Source organism: Camelus bactrianus, chromosome 27 (assembly GCF_048773025.1).
Source record: "Camelus bactrianus isolate YW-2024 breed Bactrian camel chromosome 27, ASM4877302v1, whole genome shotgun sequence".
Taxonomy (NCBI): domain Eukaryota; kingdom Metazoa; phylum Chordata; class Mammalia; order Artiodactyla; family Camelidae; genus Camelus; species Camelus bactrianus.
Window position 1 is genome coordinate 29572603 of NC_133565.1, and position 18981 is coordinate 29591583.

The following is an 18981-nucleotide window of genomic DNA, read 5'->3' on the forward strand; positions in this document are numbered from 1 at the left end:
CACAACCCCCCAGAACGGCTGAAATGAAAAGGCTGGTGTCATCACATGTAGACCAGGATGTGGAGCGGCTGAAATGTTTATGCACTACTAGTGGGAGTAGAAGTTGGAACAAGCCCTTTGAAAAAGTACTTGGAAATACTCCTAAGCTGCAAACAGATATATATTCTCTATACCTTAGCAGATCTATTCCTGAATATCCACCCAGCAGACACGTACACATACATGCACCAAAAGATACGGACTAAAACGTTCACAGTAACTCCACCAAAAAATGGAAACAATCCAAATGTCCATCAAGAGTAGCATGAGGGGAGGGTATAGCTCAGTGGTACAGTGCGCGCTTAGCATGCACGAGGTCCTAGGTTCAATCCCCAGCACCTCCATTTAAATAAATAAATAAATAAATAAATAAATAAATAAATAAATAAATAAATAAATAAATAAACCTAATTACCTCCCCGTCAAAAAAAAAATAGCATGGAAAAAGCAATTGTGGAACATTAATACTGTGGAACACTATACACAACGAGAAAAATGAACTATCACTGCAAACAGCAATGTGACTAAATCTCACAAACGTAATGTTAAGACCAAAGAAGCCAGAGATGGGAGAATACATCCTGTATGGTTCCATTTTTATAAAACTGGGAAACAAAGTGAATGTACGGTAACCAGAAGTCAGGAGAGAGGTTACGCTTGTTACAAAGAGGAATAATGTGACTGGAAGGGGGCATGAGGGGGCACCTGAGGTCCTGGAAATTTCCCATTTCTGGATCTGAGTGCTGGTTGCTGCTTTGTGAGAATTCATTGAGCTTAGAATTTGTGCATTGTCAGCTGTGTGTGTTGTGCTTCAATTAAAAGTTCACTTAAAAAGAAAGTAAGTCACTCTGATCAGTCCAGCCCCTGGCAGACAGGAGAAGCCAGAGACTAGCCCCTTACAGGAGTATCTGTCACTCCCCAAGAAAATCACTGGCCGTGTCCATGCAGCCTCCATCGGGAGGGGTCTCTGGGACCACCTGGCCTCTTTAGACAGAAACAGCGTCACGAAGGCTCCCGGCCCACGGGCTGAACCAGCATCACATCCCAGAATGGGTGCTATTGCCCTGGTCCTGCCAGGAAGAAGGAGCTCCTTCTTCCCCTCACCTCCAAAAAGCAGTTTTTCCAGCTTCCAAGCTTACCTTAAAATTGGACCTGCATATGGTAGCTGCCTGGCTCATTCCTTCTCCTGTTGGTTAGACAAGCAACACAGACAAAGAGATTCCATTAATCAAGGAGGGGACAAAAACCAACCACCTTGTAGGGTGAATTGTTCTGTGGCTTAAGCGTCCCATTGTCAACCGTGAAACAATATGCTCATAGGATATCAGAGCTGGGAGGCTTCAGAGATGATCTGGCCCAGGGATGGCAAACAGATGCATACGAGACACCACTTTCTCCTCGCACACCCACGGCAGACAGCATGACTCGATCATGGTACTGGTTTCCTCTGAAGTCAGATGTAACCTCAGAATCCTCCTTAACACAATGCTCCTGGCCACCAGTACTCAACAGGAGATAGTGTTCAAGTTGAAACCTACTTGCCACCCACCCCTCCCAGAGCCCTCTGGACAGCTGGAGCCCGCCAAACTCCTCCAGTGATGGGCAGTGTGCTACCACACACTTTACTTCAACATTTATGAAACAACCAAACTCCTACTACACACACGGTACCAGGCCACTCCTGCACCATGTCTAAACAGTGCCAATAATCAGAAAGCTCTCCTCCCCAGCACCAGCCTTCCTCCCTTGGCCCTGGCTTCCCCTCCGAGGATGCACAGAACAGGTGGGCTGCTCGGCCCCATGGAAGGTCAGGGTCCCCCAAACCTGCTCCACCCAGATCCTAACACGGAACATCAGGACTGGCGCGGGGAGGGGTCTTGGAAAGCATCCCTGCACTCGGCCTTCCCTCTTCTAGGTCTTTCTACATCTCTGGACCCTGCACATTGATAAACTTGTCCCTTCCTCCAACCTTGCACGCTCCTGGATGTTTCCAGACAGGCAGGATGAAAACCAGACAGAAATGGGCTCTAAAGAGGCAGCTGTGGGTATAAGGACACTAGCCTAGAGCGCGTGACACTTGGCTGTAGTCTCAGCCTTGTCACCAACCAGTTCAGCGACTTTTCCACTCTGAGCCTCAGTTTCCCAGTCAGTGACAAGAAAGAGTTTGCAGGGCCTCTGGCAGCTAGGAGCCATCCGTTTCCCGTGTGGGGCGTCCTACTCCCACGAGAGACAGCTCCTTCCTCCTCCCAGCGGACCCCGAGCCTGCTGCCAGCATCCCCTCCATGAAGGCCAGAGACCCTGGAACCCACCGCAGCAGAGCCTGGGGTAAACAGACAGGACAAAAGGAGGAGAGAAATCTGCGAAGAAGAGAGACTGGCCGAGTGTGGCCCAGGGGCCAGTGTGCGTCCCCTGGGCAATCCCTCCCCCGGCGCCGAGGGCCCCCAGCAGGAATGGAAAACAACACCTGATTCTTTCCAGGGGCAGGCGCTGTTCTAGGCCTTTTCATGAGTCGTTGACCTGCTTAACCCCCACCATGACACCATGAAGGCAGCACCAACGTTAGCCCACTTTACAGACGACAAACTGGCACAGACAGATTCAGTAACCTGCCCAGGGTCTCACAGCTGGGCAAGGGGCAGAACCAACTCGAACCTGCAGAGCCAGGCTCCTTATCACTAACTCTCTACCGCGAGCAGCCTCAGGGGGACGGGGGCCCTGTCTTCCAGGCTCCGTAGGCCGACCAAGGGCAGGGTATCACAGATTGGGCGTGCCGGCTCTGTGTGGTCCCAGAGGGCAGAGCCAGGCGCACAAGGACAGGCTTTCAAACAGGCACTGGGTGAAATGTGCCCCACCCGGGGTGGGGTGGGGAGTGGTGTGCCAGCAGAGGCTGGGCAGACTGCGGCTGGGGAGGATGGAGTGGGGATTCAAGCGGAGGATGGAGGTCCCAGACTCCACAGTTTCTGGCCCTAGGGGCTGAGAGCCCAGTGATACTGGGCTCATGTCATGCGGGCCCCATGTGGCTCCCTTTGAGCACAAGGTGTCCCTTCCCCTCCTCTCTCCTTTTACAAGAGTCCCACGTGTCTCCCAGACCGCACCCCCCCGCAGCGCCACCCGCCTCATCCACCTCCTGCCGAGGAGTCAGGAGCCACTGGGCAATGGCACTTGGGTACACTTGCCCACACACCTTCCGACCCCATGACAGTACCTTTCAGGGCGACAGAGAGTTTGATGTCAAACGTGTAGGGCTGGTCATGGCAGAGATACGGCAGGGGCTTGGGGTCCTGTGGGGTAAGAGCACAGCACAGAGGGTCATGGGCCGGCGGGCTGAGCTGGCACAGGCTGGGCCCCGCAGCAGACCCACTGGCCCCCCTGCTCTGCTCTTTGCCCCTCCCGCCAAAAGAGGACCTGAGGAAGAAGTGGTGGTCCCTCTCCAGGGACCCAGCACCGTGTCCCTGCACAGTGGGGGGTGGGGGTGGTCCTATGAGCTAGACTCTGGGAAAAGAAGCAGGGGGAGGGGAATCAGCAGGTCAGAGGTACAGGAGCCAAATCAGAGAGGACCCAGAAAGCTGGGGAGGAGAGTGCTGGGCAAGGCTGACCGGGGGGAGGCCAGAGATGGGGGAACAAAGCAAGGCCTGGAGGAAAGGCCGGGGCAACAGAAAAGGAAGGTGGGGGGCAGGTGCTTGGCCCTTCTGGCGCTGGACCCGGCTGTGGAGGCAGCTTTGATGGCCAGGCCAGATCTGCCCTTCGGCCAAAAGTAGTGCTTTCCCAAAGAGCAATACATGAATCTCTAGTGGGACGTGAGATAACGTGGGTGTTTTATTTCAATAGTATGTTTCTTTTTATGATTAACTTGGTGGCCTGTAATGCTGATAGGCACATAAAATTCCTTTTCTAAACAAGTTATTAGAGTTTTCAAATGGAAGCTGCTTTAAAGACAAACATTAAATAAATAATATTGCAGAAGTGGCAAGAGTCGGGAAGGTTGCACATCCATGGTATTTGGGAAAGGCTGGCATAAAGGGAGGCAGAGCCCAGAGATCTCTCTGGCAAGGGTGCAAGGGTGCCTGTGAACGGGGATCTGGACCAAGGATGGAGCCTGCGGATGAGCAGCAGATGCAGCACGGGCTGGGCGGTCCGTGCAAGGGCTGGCTGCAGAAGAAGCCACCGGCAGGGACTCACCAAGGAGAGAGGGGACCAGTCTTGGTGCCTGAAAATGATGGGGGTTGGGAGAGGCGGTGGCAGGAAGGAGCAAGGGGACAAGCACGGGAGCCCCATGGGAGCTTCACGAGGAACTGGTCTTCAGGGAAAGACCCAAAGTGTGTTTCAGCACAGCTCCCTGAGCTGACAGCAGGGCCAAGAGGGGCCCAGGAATGCAGGAGGGCAGTCGGGTACAGGGACCATGTGTGAGGTGAGATGCTCAGGGGAGGCTGTGGGGGCAAGGGCAAAGGCTGAGAGCTTGGCAGGGGCTGCCAGCTCACCCATGGAGAGCAGAGTCAGCTGGAGCATCGCAGGGCTCTGGGAGACACAGTAAAACTGGGCAGGTGATGTGTAGGAAGCCAGGGGAGTGAGAGCCTAGGGAAAATGGGGGCTGCCCGGGGTCCACGCTGAAGAGGGTGCAAGGCCACGGCATCAGGCAAGATCACAGGCCCTTTGGTGAGACCACTGGCAGTGATGGGGCGGGGGCGGCAGCCAGCCTGGGACAGGCCGAGGAATGAGGGCTGAGACCATGAGACCTGGACAGTAGTACACCTACAGGAGGCTGGGGACCAGGACTTCTTGTTGCCTGACTCCACACTGCATTCTATTCGTTAGACTCCAGGGGGCGCCATCACACAGAACACAACTTGGCAACCTGGGAAGTTGTGCAATGTGGTGATACTGGCAGGGACCTTTCTCCTCCCAACTGGCCAGTTCCCATGGCCTCAGAGGATTCTGAAGTTTACAAAATTCTGTGTTTCTCCACAAGAACTGTGCAGGGGGCAGGGAGAGCACAGGCAGAATGATTGGTGCCATGCCTGCCTGGAGGTCCCTGTCACCAGGAACCCCTGTACGTGGGCATGCTGGGGGCATGGAGCTTTTCCTCCGGATCCTCTCCACGCCTGGTGGGCAAACAGCCTCAGAGACAGCAGGGGCTGGGCTTGGTGCTTCTGGCAGACGATATGCTTACCTGCTCCAGGTTGGGCCTGGCAAAGGGCATGAGGGCGTCCATGGGCACCACCCACGGAGAGATGGTGGTTCCAAAACTCTTCCCGAGGAATGGCCCAAGAGGGACGTACTCCCACTTCTGAATGTCTCGAGCTACAGAAGGGCCAAGCGGGGATTACAAAGGCTGACTGTGCCTCATGCCAAGCCTCCCTCCGCCCCTTGACCAAGGACCACAGACACTCAGCATAGCCCTCCCCAACCCTGGTGCTCTGGCCCCAGCCAGGCTGCCCCAGGACCAAGGACAGAGGTCCTTTGAGGTCACTATGCCAGATTGCAGCAAAAAGAAAGATGACGAAAGTGCAGGCAGGATATTTCCCCACGAAGGGGCCGGAAGCTCATCCTCATTCTGGGAGGCGACACTTCCTGGGACTCACTGCACCATCTTTCTCCTACATCTGACATGGGGATTGGGACAGGCTTAGAAACTGGGGTGTTTGGTTTAATATCTTAGCTCAGCAACTAGCTGAAATCTCTCGATGCCTCATGCCTCATCTGTAAAATGGGGATAAACACCTTGTAGGGATTCAGCAGGAGAGTCCATGGGAGGTACTCAGCACAGGGCCTGACTCACAATTGCTCCAAAATATGAGCTATGACACCAGCCTTGTCCCTGTTCAACTTACAAGAAAATTGGAGCTCAGGGAGGTGAAGTAACCAGCAAAGAGCTCAGAGCTGAGATGTCTGTCTGATACCCAAGCCGTCACCCTCAGCCACTGTACCACCAGCCGCCTCTGACCCGCACCAGACTCGGGAAACCATCACGGCCTCTGTGAAAGTGTCCCCAGAACCCAGCCTCCACCCAGAGCAGAGCATGCACAGGGAAGTCAGCCCCAGGATGCCTGACAGCCTGTAATTACCACTCCAGTCGTTCATAAGGACCATTCCAAAAATGTGCTCGTGCGCCTTGGAAATGGGGATCGGCTCTCCCAGTTTGTTCCCAGGGCCTACAAAGAAAGCCTGACAGGGGGAAGAGTCGATGAGAATCTGGCTCTGACCCACTGCCCCAGGTCATGTGCCTGGAGGGCAAAGGTCAGGCATTTCCAAACCAGGCATTTCTGGCCAGGGACCTGAGCTGCCCCGCGGTTAGGAACTGCAAGGGTACGAATCCACTGTATTTCTACATCATGAACAGCACCCAGGAGGACAGACGGCCACCCAGGGGAAGTGGCCCACAGTGCCTGCCCGAGCCCCCACCCCCCACCACGGTCCCTGAACACCGTGGCAGCCCGCCCCACGCCTCTGCTCTTTCCCCTTCACCCGATGAGAGCTCGGCCTTCTGAGATCTGACAGCTACACGAGGCTGGTGAAAATGAAAACATCAGGGTTTGTATTCATGTCATGAAAAATCGAAATGCTGCCTCTGGGATGCAGCAAAGAAAGAGCCTGCTGGGGTGTACCCCACACCCCAACACATCACCCGCCGCCTCTGAGGAAAACGTCATCGACACAAGTCCAGGAAACAAGACTACTTAGACATCATTGGGGGGAAATTAGGAAAGTAACTGCCAAAGGCACACAGAATCAGCTACACATTTGCAAAACATGACTCGTGGTTCTATCCGTTCTGGGACACTGTTTAAACATCGCCAATTTTTCATCAAGATTTTTTTTAAAAAGGTGCCATCCTATAGAGAATCTTACCATCATCAAGTCTTGATTATCTGTGCTCCCCTCACCCCGTCGTTCCTCCACACTCTGACTTCCTGTCATCTTTCCTCTGCCCACCCCTTCCCACCCCGCAACAGGGACCTGCCTGCAGAGTCCTCCGTTCTCCCTGGGAGAAAAGGCTGGCCCCAAACCAGGGCTCTGTGCACTGCTCTGGGCGATCTGGGCTGGGAAACATCCTCCGGGGGTCCACATGGCACCCTCACCAAGGCAGCGGGAGGCAGAAGGCTGGCTGGGAATGCCCCGCGGGACTGGGGGACTACTTGGCAGAGCCCAGACATCTTCCTCCCTTGGATGGAGCCCAAAGAAGTCACAAGGCAGGACGGGAGAGACAGGGAGCTCCAGCCTGTCTCCCACCAACCTAGATTCTCACTCCCACAGCCCTGCAGGGGACCCCACAGCCCCTTCCTCTCCACCTGCACCAGGAGACACTCCTGAGGCATCACCTGAAAACTTGAGTGCTGGTACCTACAGGAAGCCCCCTCCACGGCCTGTCTGCACTTGCCTGCACTGAGCCTGGCCCCACTCTCGGGCATCTGACAACCCAGCAGACACTGCAGACACTGCCCGTGTCCCCAGGTCCTCCCTTCCAGTTCCCCTCCTCCTTCCTATCACTTTCCTGGTCCCCCTCACCTTGGGGGCTTCCCAGAGTTCAGTGCTGGTCTCAGAATGCACAGCCCTACAGCATGAGGGATCCTGGATGGAAGTAACCGGATTGATGTCAACATCTGGCTGTGAGATGGCACTCTGGCTCTACAGGATGTCACCCCGGGGGAAATTGCCCAGGGTGCTCGGATCTCTCTGTATTGTTTCTTACAACTGCACAAGTCTATAATTATCTCAAAATACCTTTAATTAAAAAAAAAAAATGCAGCCCTGAAGTAACCACAGCTCTGGGGTTGTTGGCCCCGGCACAGGCGCAGTGGGGCTGATGTGGCTGATCCTTGCTCTCCGTAGTGCTTATACTCTATAAAGTCATTATGAACCTGAGTTAGCAAACACAGGCGTATCGCTTCTGGGAGAAATACAGGGTTCAGTCCCCGCCAGCCTCTGGTCACAACATTCACATCAACAAATCAGTGTATAACCTGGCTTCATGTGTGTTTCTATTTAAGGACACCTCATTTAATATACAGGCCTGCCTTGGTTCAGTTCCAGACAATCGCAATTAAATAAATACCACAATAAAGCACAGATGCTTTGGTTTCTCAGTGCTTATGAAAGTTATGCTTACACTGCACTGTAGTCTGTGAAGTGTGCACCAGCATTATGTCTAGAACATCTCTGTGAATACTTTAATTTAAAAATATCTTACTGCTCACAACATTGTAAATCAACTATACTTCAATTTTAAAAATTTAAAAATAAAAAATAAAAAAAAATTACTGCTAAAAAATGCTAACCATCCTCTGGGCCTTCAGCCAGTTGCAATAGTCACATCAAAGATCACTGATGGTCCATCGCCATAACAAATACAATAATGATGGAAAAGTCTGAAATATTAGGAGAATTACCAAAATGGGACACAAAGACACAAAGTGAGCAAATGCTGTTGGAAAAACGGCGCTGACAGACTTTCTTCAACCAGGGTTGCCTCAAACCTTTGATTTGTAAAAAAAAAAAAAAACTCATTGTCTGTGGAGAGCAATGCAGCAGAGACGAGGTCTGCTCTACATGGTTGACTCATGAACGCGAACTCACAACCACGGGCTCTGTCAGGCCCCGGTGCAGCTTATCCAGCATACACATTTTCTCCATACGGCACATCACAACCTTTTTTGTGCTCAGGAACACTAGACAGCACCTCCACACAAAGCATGAAAATGCAATATAACGTGGCACTAAGTGGACTGTGAAAAGGACACCTGTTTGGAGTAAAGGAGCTAAAACAGGAAGGCAGGGCAGGGCCTGGTTCAGCCTCAGCCGGGAGCACGTACGTCAGGAGACTCAGATTTTTGGCCACTCAGTTTATGTCCTCCAATGACCCCCAAAAGCTCCGTGAGTATTGATTTGGAGGTTACAAATTAACTGTAGGTGAACTCACAAATATGGAATCCATGGATAATGAGGATGGGTGGTACTTTCGATGGCCAGGTGGGGACCCGTTTTCCTCCACTGATGTGGCTGAAATGGGAGGCAGCCCGTCGTCCGGGGCAGCCACCCCAGAGAGCATCCCTGCCCTAATGTGTATATAGACCCCATGCCAATAAAACACTGAGACACAGCTTACCATTTCCAACTCGAAGTCCAAGAGCTTGCAGGCACCATAAACAGGAGGCTTCGCTGGAATAACACCAGGAAAAGAGGCTGGAATGAGTGCCAGGCATGGAACTCACTGGGTGGGGACCCAGAGCTGAGCATGGTGGTGCCTGGGCGCTGGGGGCACTTACAGTCATCGGGTCTCATCTGTCCCATGGGCCTGCGGACTGGGGTGCCTGACACCACGACGGAGGAAGCCCGGCCGTGGTAGCCCACTGGTAAGTGCAGCCTGGTGGGGGGGGAGGCGAGAGAAGGCGTCAACACCATGACCCGTGCAAACTCAGTTTCAAAATGGTTTAAAATTAAAGACCAGAAGGAGTCAACATATAGGCATGGTCAAAGACCCCAAGGTACTTGCATCTTAAGATGAGCTCATCCTGGATTATCCAAGTGGGCCCCAGATCCAGTGACAAGCATCCCTTAGGAGACAGAAAAGGAGACGCAGAAAGGGAGAAGACCATGTGAAGACAGAGGCAGAGAGCGCAGTGATGCTGCCCAGAAAGGATGGCCCACAGCCACCAGGGCCGAGGAGCAAGGAGACCGCTGGTCCTCTAGAGCCTTCGCGGGGAGTGAGGCTTGACTCCACACTTACGGCCTCTGGGGCTGAGTGCTAATACGTTCCTGTCGTTGTGAGCCACGCAGTGTATGGCAGCTTGTTACAGCAGTCCAGGAAATGAAGACAGACCCGCACCTCACACCACACCCGGAAGGAAATCCCAGGCGGATTACAGATCTAAATTTGTGCAGGGTAAGGCTATGCCAAGTACCAGGGGAAAAAATGCAGAAACACCTTTAAGTTCTTGAGGTGGAGGAAGCCCAAGCACAGCAGAAAAGTAAAGGCCTTGAAGAAAATGATTGACACGTCCGCCTATAAACATTCAAAACCTCTGCATCAACAAAGACAGCAAACGGGAGGAGGGCATAGCTCAAGTGGCAGAGTGCATGCTTAGCATGCATGAGGTCCAGGGTTCAATCCCCAGCTCCTCCTCCAAGAACGAATAAATAAATAAATACATACATAAACCTAATTACCACCCCCTCCCCCTCCCAAAAGACAGCAAATAAAGTAACAAGGTGCCCACGCTGGAAGAAAATACTTGGCAATGCCTTACAACCAGGGGTTCACTTCTATTAAATGCAAAACACTCTTTCAGATTAACCAGAGAGCAGTCAGTGACTGCCCAGAAAACGGGCCGAGATTCGGCAAGAACACCTGTGCAAGAGCCCCCGGGCAGCCGCTGATGATAAGGACAGCACCTCTGGAGGGTGAAGGACAGGGTGGGCAGGGTGGGGGAGCCTTGCTCTGTTGCCACTGTTAACCGGTTAATTCCTTTTGAATTCTAGACCATGTACATGCATTGATGATTTTTTAGTTTTTTAAATGTAAGAATTTATTAAATTTATTTTGCAATATTGATGATATACAACAAGATGTAACAAAACAAATAACCACAGAACACTAACAGGCTTTCTAATCCGATTAAATGCCCCCTTCTTAGCCCTCCCTGACGCTCCCCTGTCCTCCCCACCCCTTCCACCCCCTCCCCCAGAGGGAGCGGCCACTTGGAATGTGCTGTCCCTCATTCCTCTCCATTTCCATACACTTTCACTGCTGTGTGGTGGTTTTTGCATCTTGTTAGATAAGTGGCAATTTACTACACATTTGCCTTGTCTTACCTCCTCAAAAAAATTTATTTTGTAAATGGCTGAGGTAGATTTAAGTTTGTTTGCACGGAGTGATGTCAATGATAAATTAAGGTGAAAAATGCACATGTCAGTCAGCATGGTCTCATTTTGTTAACTCAAGAAATAAAATGTGTGTGTGCGCCTGTGTGTGTGCGCCTGTGTGTGTGTGCCCATATGTGTGCGTACGCACGCTTGTAACCTGGAGGGGTGGAGGCGATGGGGCCAACTACCATTCAGAGTAATGGCCTATGGGGGGTGGGCTGGGAGTTCCCTCCTTCTCCCCATTTGCTTCCCTTATTGGGCCAAGTTACAAAATACAACTGGGTGCAATTACATTACATGGAATTACTCAAACAACACAGAAGGCAGTCAGCTCTTCTCATCCAGCCAGCGCCCTGAGGGAAGCCATGAGGAAGCGGTCTGTTATTCTGGGCCTTTCTCTATGCTCATAGCAGCCTATGCAAATGTGTGTGTGTGTGTGTGTGTGTGTGTGTGTGTCTATATGTATATGTGTAAGTGCATCTATGTATACACATGTATGTATGTGTCTGTGTAAGTGTATGTGTGTATGAGTGTGCTGTCTATATGTATATGTGTAAGTGTACGTATACACGTGTATGTATGTGTATGTGTGTACATGCATGTTTGCGCATGTATCTGCATGTATATGTGTATGAGTGTGCACGTGTGTCCATATGTATATGTGTAAGCACATCTATGTATACACATGTATGTATAAGTGTGTATATGTACATGTATGTGTGTGCATGTGTGTGTGTGAGGCTGAATAACAGCCCCCCAAAAGACATCCAGGTCCTAAGCCCTGGAACCTGTGGGTGTCACCACCAAAGGAGACCTGCAGACGTGATCAAGTCAATGACCTTGAGGTGGGGGAGATTATTCTGGATTATCCAAGTGGGCCTAAATGGAATCATAAGTGTCCTTATAACGAGGAGGAGAAAAGATCAAAGGAGGGAGCAGGAGAAGCGCGATGGCAGCGAGAGGCTGGAGTTAGCTGAGGGGCCCCAGCCCAGGAACATGGGCGGCCTCTGCAAACTGAAAAAGACAGGGAAGTGGGTTCTCCTTCGGAGCCTCCAGGAGGAACCAGCCCTGCCAGCACCCTGACTTTGGCCTAGTGAGACTGATTTTGGACTTGCGGCCTCCAGGACCATGAGAGAAGATACCTGTGTTGCCCCAGTCTGTGGTCATTTGTTACAGCCGCTGCAGGAATTAACACAGTACCTATGTACATATATTTTGATTTGTCTTTTTATAAAAATGAGAACTCACTTTATACCATACCTTCACTTAATATATCATGCACATGCCTTTTGATCCTAAATCTTTCTTCCAAGAGCTACAAAATAATTCATATTGTGAACGGACCATACTTTTTCAACTATTCCTCCACCAATAATCAGATTGCTTCAGATTGCTTCCAGTTTTGGGCCCTTAGAAAGACTGCAGGTAAAATCTCTGCCCTTGGATACAAACATTATCTCTGCAGGAAAGATGCACGTGAGAGAGAGACTGTGGGTCCAATGGTGTGTACATTTGAAATCTTTAGTGTTTCATTTTATGTAGTACACGTACTTTCTGTTCGGGCTAATCACGCCAGCACACGTCAGCATTATGACAAAAGGTGTACACATAAAGCAGAGGCGCAGCCTCCGGCCACTTTGCACCAAAGCCTGTTTGCTCTCATCCTTCAGAAGAGAACGGGCTGCGATCCCCCCTGACCTGGCCTGGAGCCGGCACAGGGCTGGACTCTCCAATGTCCGGCCCCCTGCAGTCCTAGATTCACCCAGGCCTTGTTCTGCAACCTTGGTCGGTTGCTTCACTCCTCCAGGTCGTAACCTCTCTCCCTCCTTCTTCCTTCTTCCCGTGGTCCTGGTAGACATTGCCACTCCTGGCACTGCCTTTCGGAAACACTCGCTGAAAGAGGGAGAAGCCTGCGCCCACCCCAGCGACTGCACACGGCCCACAGCACGCGGCCCACAGCACGCGGCCGGGGGTGTGCCCCCACCACTGTGTCCGAGTAACTGTCACATCCTGAGGACAGTTCACGACAACGGGTGAAGGACCTCGGCTCTGTGTTCTAGGCTTGGGCAATGGCCTTGACCTTTGACCTGGGAGTTTGGAGACAGTCTCTGGCCCTGTTTGTTCTCAGGCAGATTGACCCTTCTCTGAGCCTGTGTTCCCTCCTGTGAAATGGGCCTAACAAATTAGCGCCTGGGTGACCCCACAGAACTCCTATGAGGGTCAAATAAATAAACAAAGCTCCCCCTTCTGAGCTGACCACACTTTGAGAAACAGCCCTGGGCACACTTGAGAATTCTCATCCATCAGAAAATCCTAAGTACAGAGATGGCTGTCATTTAAGACCTGCAGATAGAAGTATAATTCATGGCTTACAAATAAAAGAATCTGGAAGGATCTTGTGACTCAAAGGATCTAATTCCAACCCACGTTCTCCAGATCAAAGAGCTGAAGGGACTGCCCGACAACCCCACTGCAGGTCCACGGCTGAGCTGGGAAGAGACCAGAAGCTGAGAGCACTGTTTCCAGAAGTGACAGCAGGGTCATTACCGGGTTACCTCCCCAGTTTCTTTAACCTGAGAGGACCTGTCAGCTACTGGGACAACAGACAGACTTGGAACTTAGCCTCACTCTGGTCCGGGACATACCAATTTGGCATCAACGGGTTCTCTTTGCCCCGGAACATGATTCCGACGTTTGTGGCGTGCTGCCGAGAGGAATAGAAGTCCGTGTAGTCGCCTGCAGAGGAGAGATGTGAGAGATGCCCTCAGTGACGCAGGCGATGCAGGGCTGGTTCTGAGGGATGGGACCAGAGAAGGGGTGGGTGGCCGGGAGCGCACACCCGACAAACAGCAGGTGCACGTCCCAAAGCTCCGCACCAAAGGCAGCACACAACCCCTCCACTAAGAATTCGTTTTTACAACTCCCGACTGAGAAAGGAATAAGAAATAAGGAGCCAGGCTTCCGGAAACAGACAGTGGAATCTGAATATGAATGCTGACACCGCACCCACCGACAGGCTCAGCTCACCAGGCCTCTGCCCCGGGGACTGGCCGCTCCCTCTGGGTGTCTGTGTGCCCACATCCTGGCAGCTCTCCGAGGCCCCCTCATCCGGGAGGCCCTGCCCACTCTCCCTAGCAGGACCTCTCCTCCTCCAAATGCCCTCATCTGGGGAGCCCTCCTGGGAGCAGGCTCCATGTCCCGCTGGTGTTCCGGTCACATGTGCACAGACCTTAGCCCTCTGCTGGCCTGCAGCCGTTTCAGAGCAGCCCAACCCCAGGCCTTGCTCTGTCTGACTCTCCTGGTGCCAAGAACAAGGTCTCACCAGTGCCTGCTGCTGATGAAGAGTGGAACGAGCTGGCTGGACTGCGTGCTGCAGGCACAGGCTCCCGTAAGAGAATGAGCTGCTCAAACGGGCAGGAAGAACGAGTTGGGACAGTTTGCCTGTTTCTTCTCCTAAACCTCTCCTCCAAAAAAAAAAAAAAATTTTTTTAATACATAAATAAAAAGCTGGATAGGCCAGTACCAACAGCCTGGACTAGAAACAGAAGTGGTGAAGGAGGCGAAGAGGGGAAAGTCTACAAGGGCCAATGAGGGCAGGGGCACCCTGGGCCTTCGCTGCTGCTCCCCATCTTCAGTCCCAAAGCTCAGAGATCACAGCGGAGATATTTTTCAGAAGAATAAATCTGTAACAAGAAAGGAAGAAGGCACCGGCAGCCGACCTGAAATGATAAGGAATCCCTGAAAGCCAAGTGGCGTGCCAACAAAATAGCCTGACCCCTGAGTGCGTGAGGAGGAGGAGGGAGAGGCTGAGGCGGTGCAGGTGATTCAGCCCCTGCCCCCAGTCCCTCCCTCTACCCAGCTTTTCCCAAGTAGCCAGCACGGAAGACTCTGCCCAGGCTGACGAGCTGGTCCAGAGAGCTGACACCGTGCCTCCAGAGGCTGGCAGCACCCAGGAAAACCAAGAGCAGCCCCACAGCCAGGAAACCAACCCAGAGCGGCTCCCCCCACCACCCCATCGGAAGTCAGTTGTGCCCCTTTCCTTGGGTCTGGTTACAGGAAAAGCTACAACCACAGACACCTAATGAAGGTGGTTTCCACACAAATAAAGAGGAGCACAAAATCCAGAATCACCAAGTGTCCAGGAGAACCCTCACCATGAGAGAGGTACCAATTCATCTCGAGAAAGAAAGGAAACAGAATTAACAGAGACACCAAAAAGAAGCATCCTTTAATATATCTAATAAAAAAGGATGCCGAATACATGAACCAAGAGCAGGTTGTTTGTGAGGGGGGATGGTATAGCTCAGTGGTAGAGCTTCTGCTTAGCATGCACAAGTCCTGAGTTCAATCCCCAGTACCTCCATTAATAAATAAACCTAATTACCTCCTCCACAAAAAGACAAAAAAAAAAGTTGTGAAAAAATAATCTTGGACTTTGAAAATGCAAAATAAGTGGCAGAGACTATGCCCCCCTCAGACGCACAGCGGGTGGTCCTAGGCTCCCGTCTGCCCTCCTCCCCACCTGGGTAAGCCCGGCTCGGTTCCTGCCATCTGACACTGGACACACGTCCCCGCAGCCCTCCTGCAGGATGGGAAGCATGTAGGACACAGGAAATCATTTACAGAAAAGAAAAACAAAACCAAACCCTGTGTTCCAGCTCTTCTCTTAAAAACAAAAACATGGAAATGAGTGGGGTTTATTTCATAAAATCATAGGTCTGAGGGCCAGAAGGCGGGGGCGGCTGGTTTAAAACTATGCCTTCAGGTAGATAATTCTATTCTCATTTCATAGGTGAGTGAGGCCTCACAGTAAACGACCTGCCTGAACCTACATCTGAATTCTGACCCTGCTGTGTGGGGCCTTGGGAAAGTCCCTTTGCGGCTCTAGGCCTCAGTTCCTCCTTTGGGAAGAATGATGCCAAACACAGGTACACCGATACAGCAAAGGAGATCGTAGATCTAAAGTCCTTACCATCGTGCCTGGCATGGTGGTCCCCAAATAAAATTCCTTCTCTTGCCACTGCTGGGAGTCACTGTCACCCTGCCATGGCTACTTTCAACTCAATTTCTCCTTAGAGAAGATCCAAGCAGACTCAAAGATTGAATCTATTTCACATAATCATCTTTCAAAAAATCATAAGGACATATCTTATACACTATGAAGTGCAGCAGAAGTGTACATCACTCCAGCATTACTTTTAACACAGTGCTGCATTTTGTAGTAAGACCCCACTGCCCTGGCAGGAGCCCAGGGCAGAACCAGCACAGCATTTTAGAGCATTCTTGCCAAATTAAAAGAAAATGAAGAGTTTCTACCCCCTTGTCTGTTTGTAATATCTGTGTAAAGGCCGTGTCAGAATCACTTAAGAAGGATTGGAAAAGGTGGCATCCAGGCCAGCTGCCAGGCAGAGGGAGGAAGGCCCGCCCCTACCCTGGAGGTGCCTGCAGCCCAGTTCAGAGGGCAGAGCATGCTGCTCCAAAGGCTTAAAGTGACAAGGGGGACAACGTGGTGTACTCGACGCCGCTGAACTGTACACTTAAAAACCGTGAAGAGGATAAACTGATGCTGTGTGTATTTTACCACAACTTTGAAAACGTATTTTAAAGACCTCCTTAACTCCAAAGCTGATTTTCATTTAGTCAAAAAAAAAGTAATGAAAAAAATAATATGATGAAAGGAATAACAGTAATACGAGGGGAAATACAGTTGAGAGGGACAAAGAAGACCCGCATAGAGTTTAATTCTATTTATGTGAAATTTCTAGAAGAGGAAAAACTGGAGACAGGCAGGCAGTGGCTGCCTAGGGGCGGGAGCAGGGACTGACTGCAGACAGACTTCTTGTGGTGATGCAGTGTTTTCAAATTTAACTGTGGGGATGGCTGCCCAACTGTGTATATTGTCTAAAACTCATTAAACTGCACACTTACAATGGGAGAATTGTGGATGTGTAAATTATACCTCAGTGAGGCTGTTTGAAAGGGGGAAGGTTCAGAATCAAGAGAAAGGAAGTGGGGAGGGGCAGGGGGTACAGGAGGAGAAACGTCCCGTCAGGGAGCCAGAGGGTGCTGAGTAGAGGCGGACCATTTGACTCTCATCGTACTTGGATTTTAACTGGAGCTATGCCCTCGGAGCACCGCCTTTCAACTGCCTCTGATCCTCAAACCCTCAGATGAGGGTCAGCGAATACACTGATCCTGTGTGTGCCCATCTTTTGGAAGGAGATTACCCAGCAGGCAGGCCTCGGGGGCTGCTCGAGGACACAGGCCACAGAAATGGGGTCAGAGGCAGCAGGAAGGCCTACCAGAGCCCGGGCCGCAGTCCCGTCTGGCCCCAGCCACTCAGCGCCCAGGAGCCCAGGCTGACCCGGCAGGCAAGCGCCCCCGGGCCGGTGGGCAGGTTGGAGGGCCCAGCCTTCTGCCTCGGCTCATCTGGACTCTCTCTGCTTTGGGCCAAGAGAGTTTTGAAAACTCCAACTTCCTAACTGAAACTCCAGTTAGAAACCTTGCCAATGTCTCAAACTGGGGCCCTTCTGGCCTCTTTTCTCAAAACCCTCTGACCTCTTTCCTCAAAACTGCTGACTCATGGACAGAGCACAGAGCACTCCCCCACAGCTTTTTGGGGAAAGAGAGTGGTCTGCTGCCCAGGCAGCCCTGCAGCCAGCTGCAAATCTGAGCAGCCTGCAGACACCCCTGGCGGGAGCGCTGGCCTTCAGACAGACCTGAGCCAACACTGGGTCCCTGATGGGGAGGGGCTGACAGCCCCCGAGCCCCTCTCCTGTGACCTCCCCCACCAGGACGCAGGGGCCACCGTCCTGGGCAGCCGTCCGGGCCCACTAGGCTGCTCCATGCACATCTAGTAAAGAGACCATGCTCACCTATGGTGGTGGGAAGATGCATCGTGGCGGAATCCTGGGAGGTGAACGCGCTGAAACACAGAACAAGAGGCTTAGAGGTAAAGCAAGTGGCAAAGCAGGGTCTCTGCTCTGGTACCCCACCCACAGGCTCAGCCCAGACCACTCCCAACATCCCACTTATAATCTCCAGTGCGCACTTTCAGGTGGACCTGGGGTCGGAACTGGGCTGAAGCAGGCCACACTGGGGAGGGCGTCCATCTACTAAAGACAAGATGCCTCTGTTCTGCTTCCAAGTTCCACTCTGGGAAACAAGCTAAATGACGAGCATGTGAATGAAGCTGAGGAGTGGCTGGGTGAGCAAGGGAGTGGGCCAGTGGGCCTGACCTGGGCTGGGCACTCTGGTCCAGGCACAGAGGTAATCCCACTTGTCCCAGAGCCCTCCCACCAATAGGAGGCCAGGCTGGGGCTGGACGAGGCCAAGGCAGCCAAGCGGTGACTCAGAATGGCCCTGACTACCACACTGTCCTCTTCTCCCCGGCCGAGTCCCCTGGTCCCCACCCACCAAGGTCCACGGGCTCCTCACCGCTTCCGAAGCTCTGTGTCATCTCTGAGCCTGGCTTGGCTGGCTGATAGCAGGTTCTGTAAGAATGCTCTTGCCTCCTTCCAGGCAGCCTGACCCAGGCCCATGAAGCTGTTGAGAGTTGGCTAGGACCAAGACAGGGAGGAAGAAGCTCACACACGGGCAAGCCAGGAGGGGTACTCCTCCTGTCGACAGGAGAGAGGCCAGCCAGCCTTCTGGGGCCCCTGTCGTTTATCTCCAGTTCATTCAAACTCTCAGGACTTTCGTTCTTAGTTCTGTCATCTGTGCATCAAGTGGGGAGATGTGTCACCTCTCCTGATGGGCCTTCGTCCCCTCATGGACTTGCAGACGACTGGTAAAGCCAGGGAGCTGCTGTCTGGGACAGCTGCCTGGTTAATCTTGGCCCGGCCTGCAGGGAAGATGGCTGCGTTCCTCCAGGGGAGGGAGTCTACACGCAGCCCCTTCACATAAGTTAAAAAGAGGTTTCTGAGCCAATGAAGCATGGTAGAAAAAGCACTTGTGGATGCTCATGATCAGAGTTCCAGCCCCAGCTCCAATCCTTGTAGCCATGTGACCTTGGAGGACTGTGTCTCATTTCAGATTAGACCCTCATCCATCTAGTGAGGATTCCATTCCCATGCCAGAGGGTCA

The 18981-nt window shown here is 52.1% G+C and overlaps 1 protein-coding gene across 3 annotated transcripts in view; it reads right to left on the reverse strand.

Moving 5' to 3' along the window:
- FAH (fumarylacetoacetate hydrolase) overlaps positions 1–18981 on the reverse strand; it is a 30226-nt gene that overhangs the window by 5908 nt on the left and 5337 nt on the right. For 2 of the 3 annotated variants that reach the window (XM_045516781.2, XM_045516780.2), the window contains exons 3-11: positions 18334–18455; positions 17772–17821; positions 13542–13632; positions 9300–9397; positions 9140–9216; positions 6102–6201; positions 5207–5337; positions 3245–3320; positions 1179–1225 (exon numbers count right to left, since the gene is read on the reverse strand). In XM_045516781.2, coding sequence (XP_045372737.2) covers positions 1179–1225; positions 3245–3320; positions 5207–5337; positions 6102–6201; positions 9140–9216; positions 9300–9397; positions 13542–13632; positions 17772–17821; positions 18334–18455 — 792 coding nt within the window. The remainder of the gene's footprint in view (positions 1–1178; positions 1226–3244; positions 3321–5206; positions 5338–6101; positions 6202–9139; positions 9217–9299; positions 9398–13541; positions 13633–17771; positions 17822–18333; positions 18456–18981) is intronic. The other variant, XM_010955162.3, reaches the window with a different exon arrangement.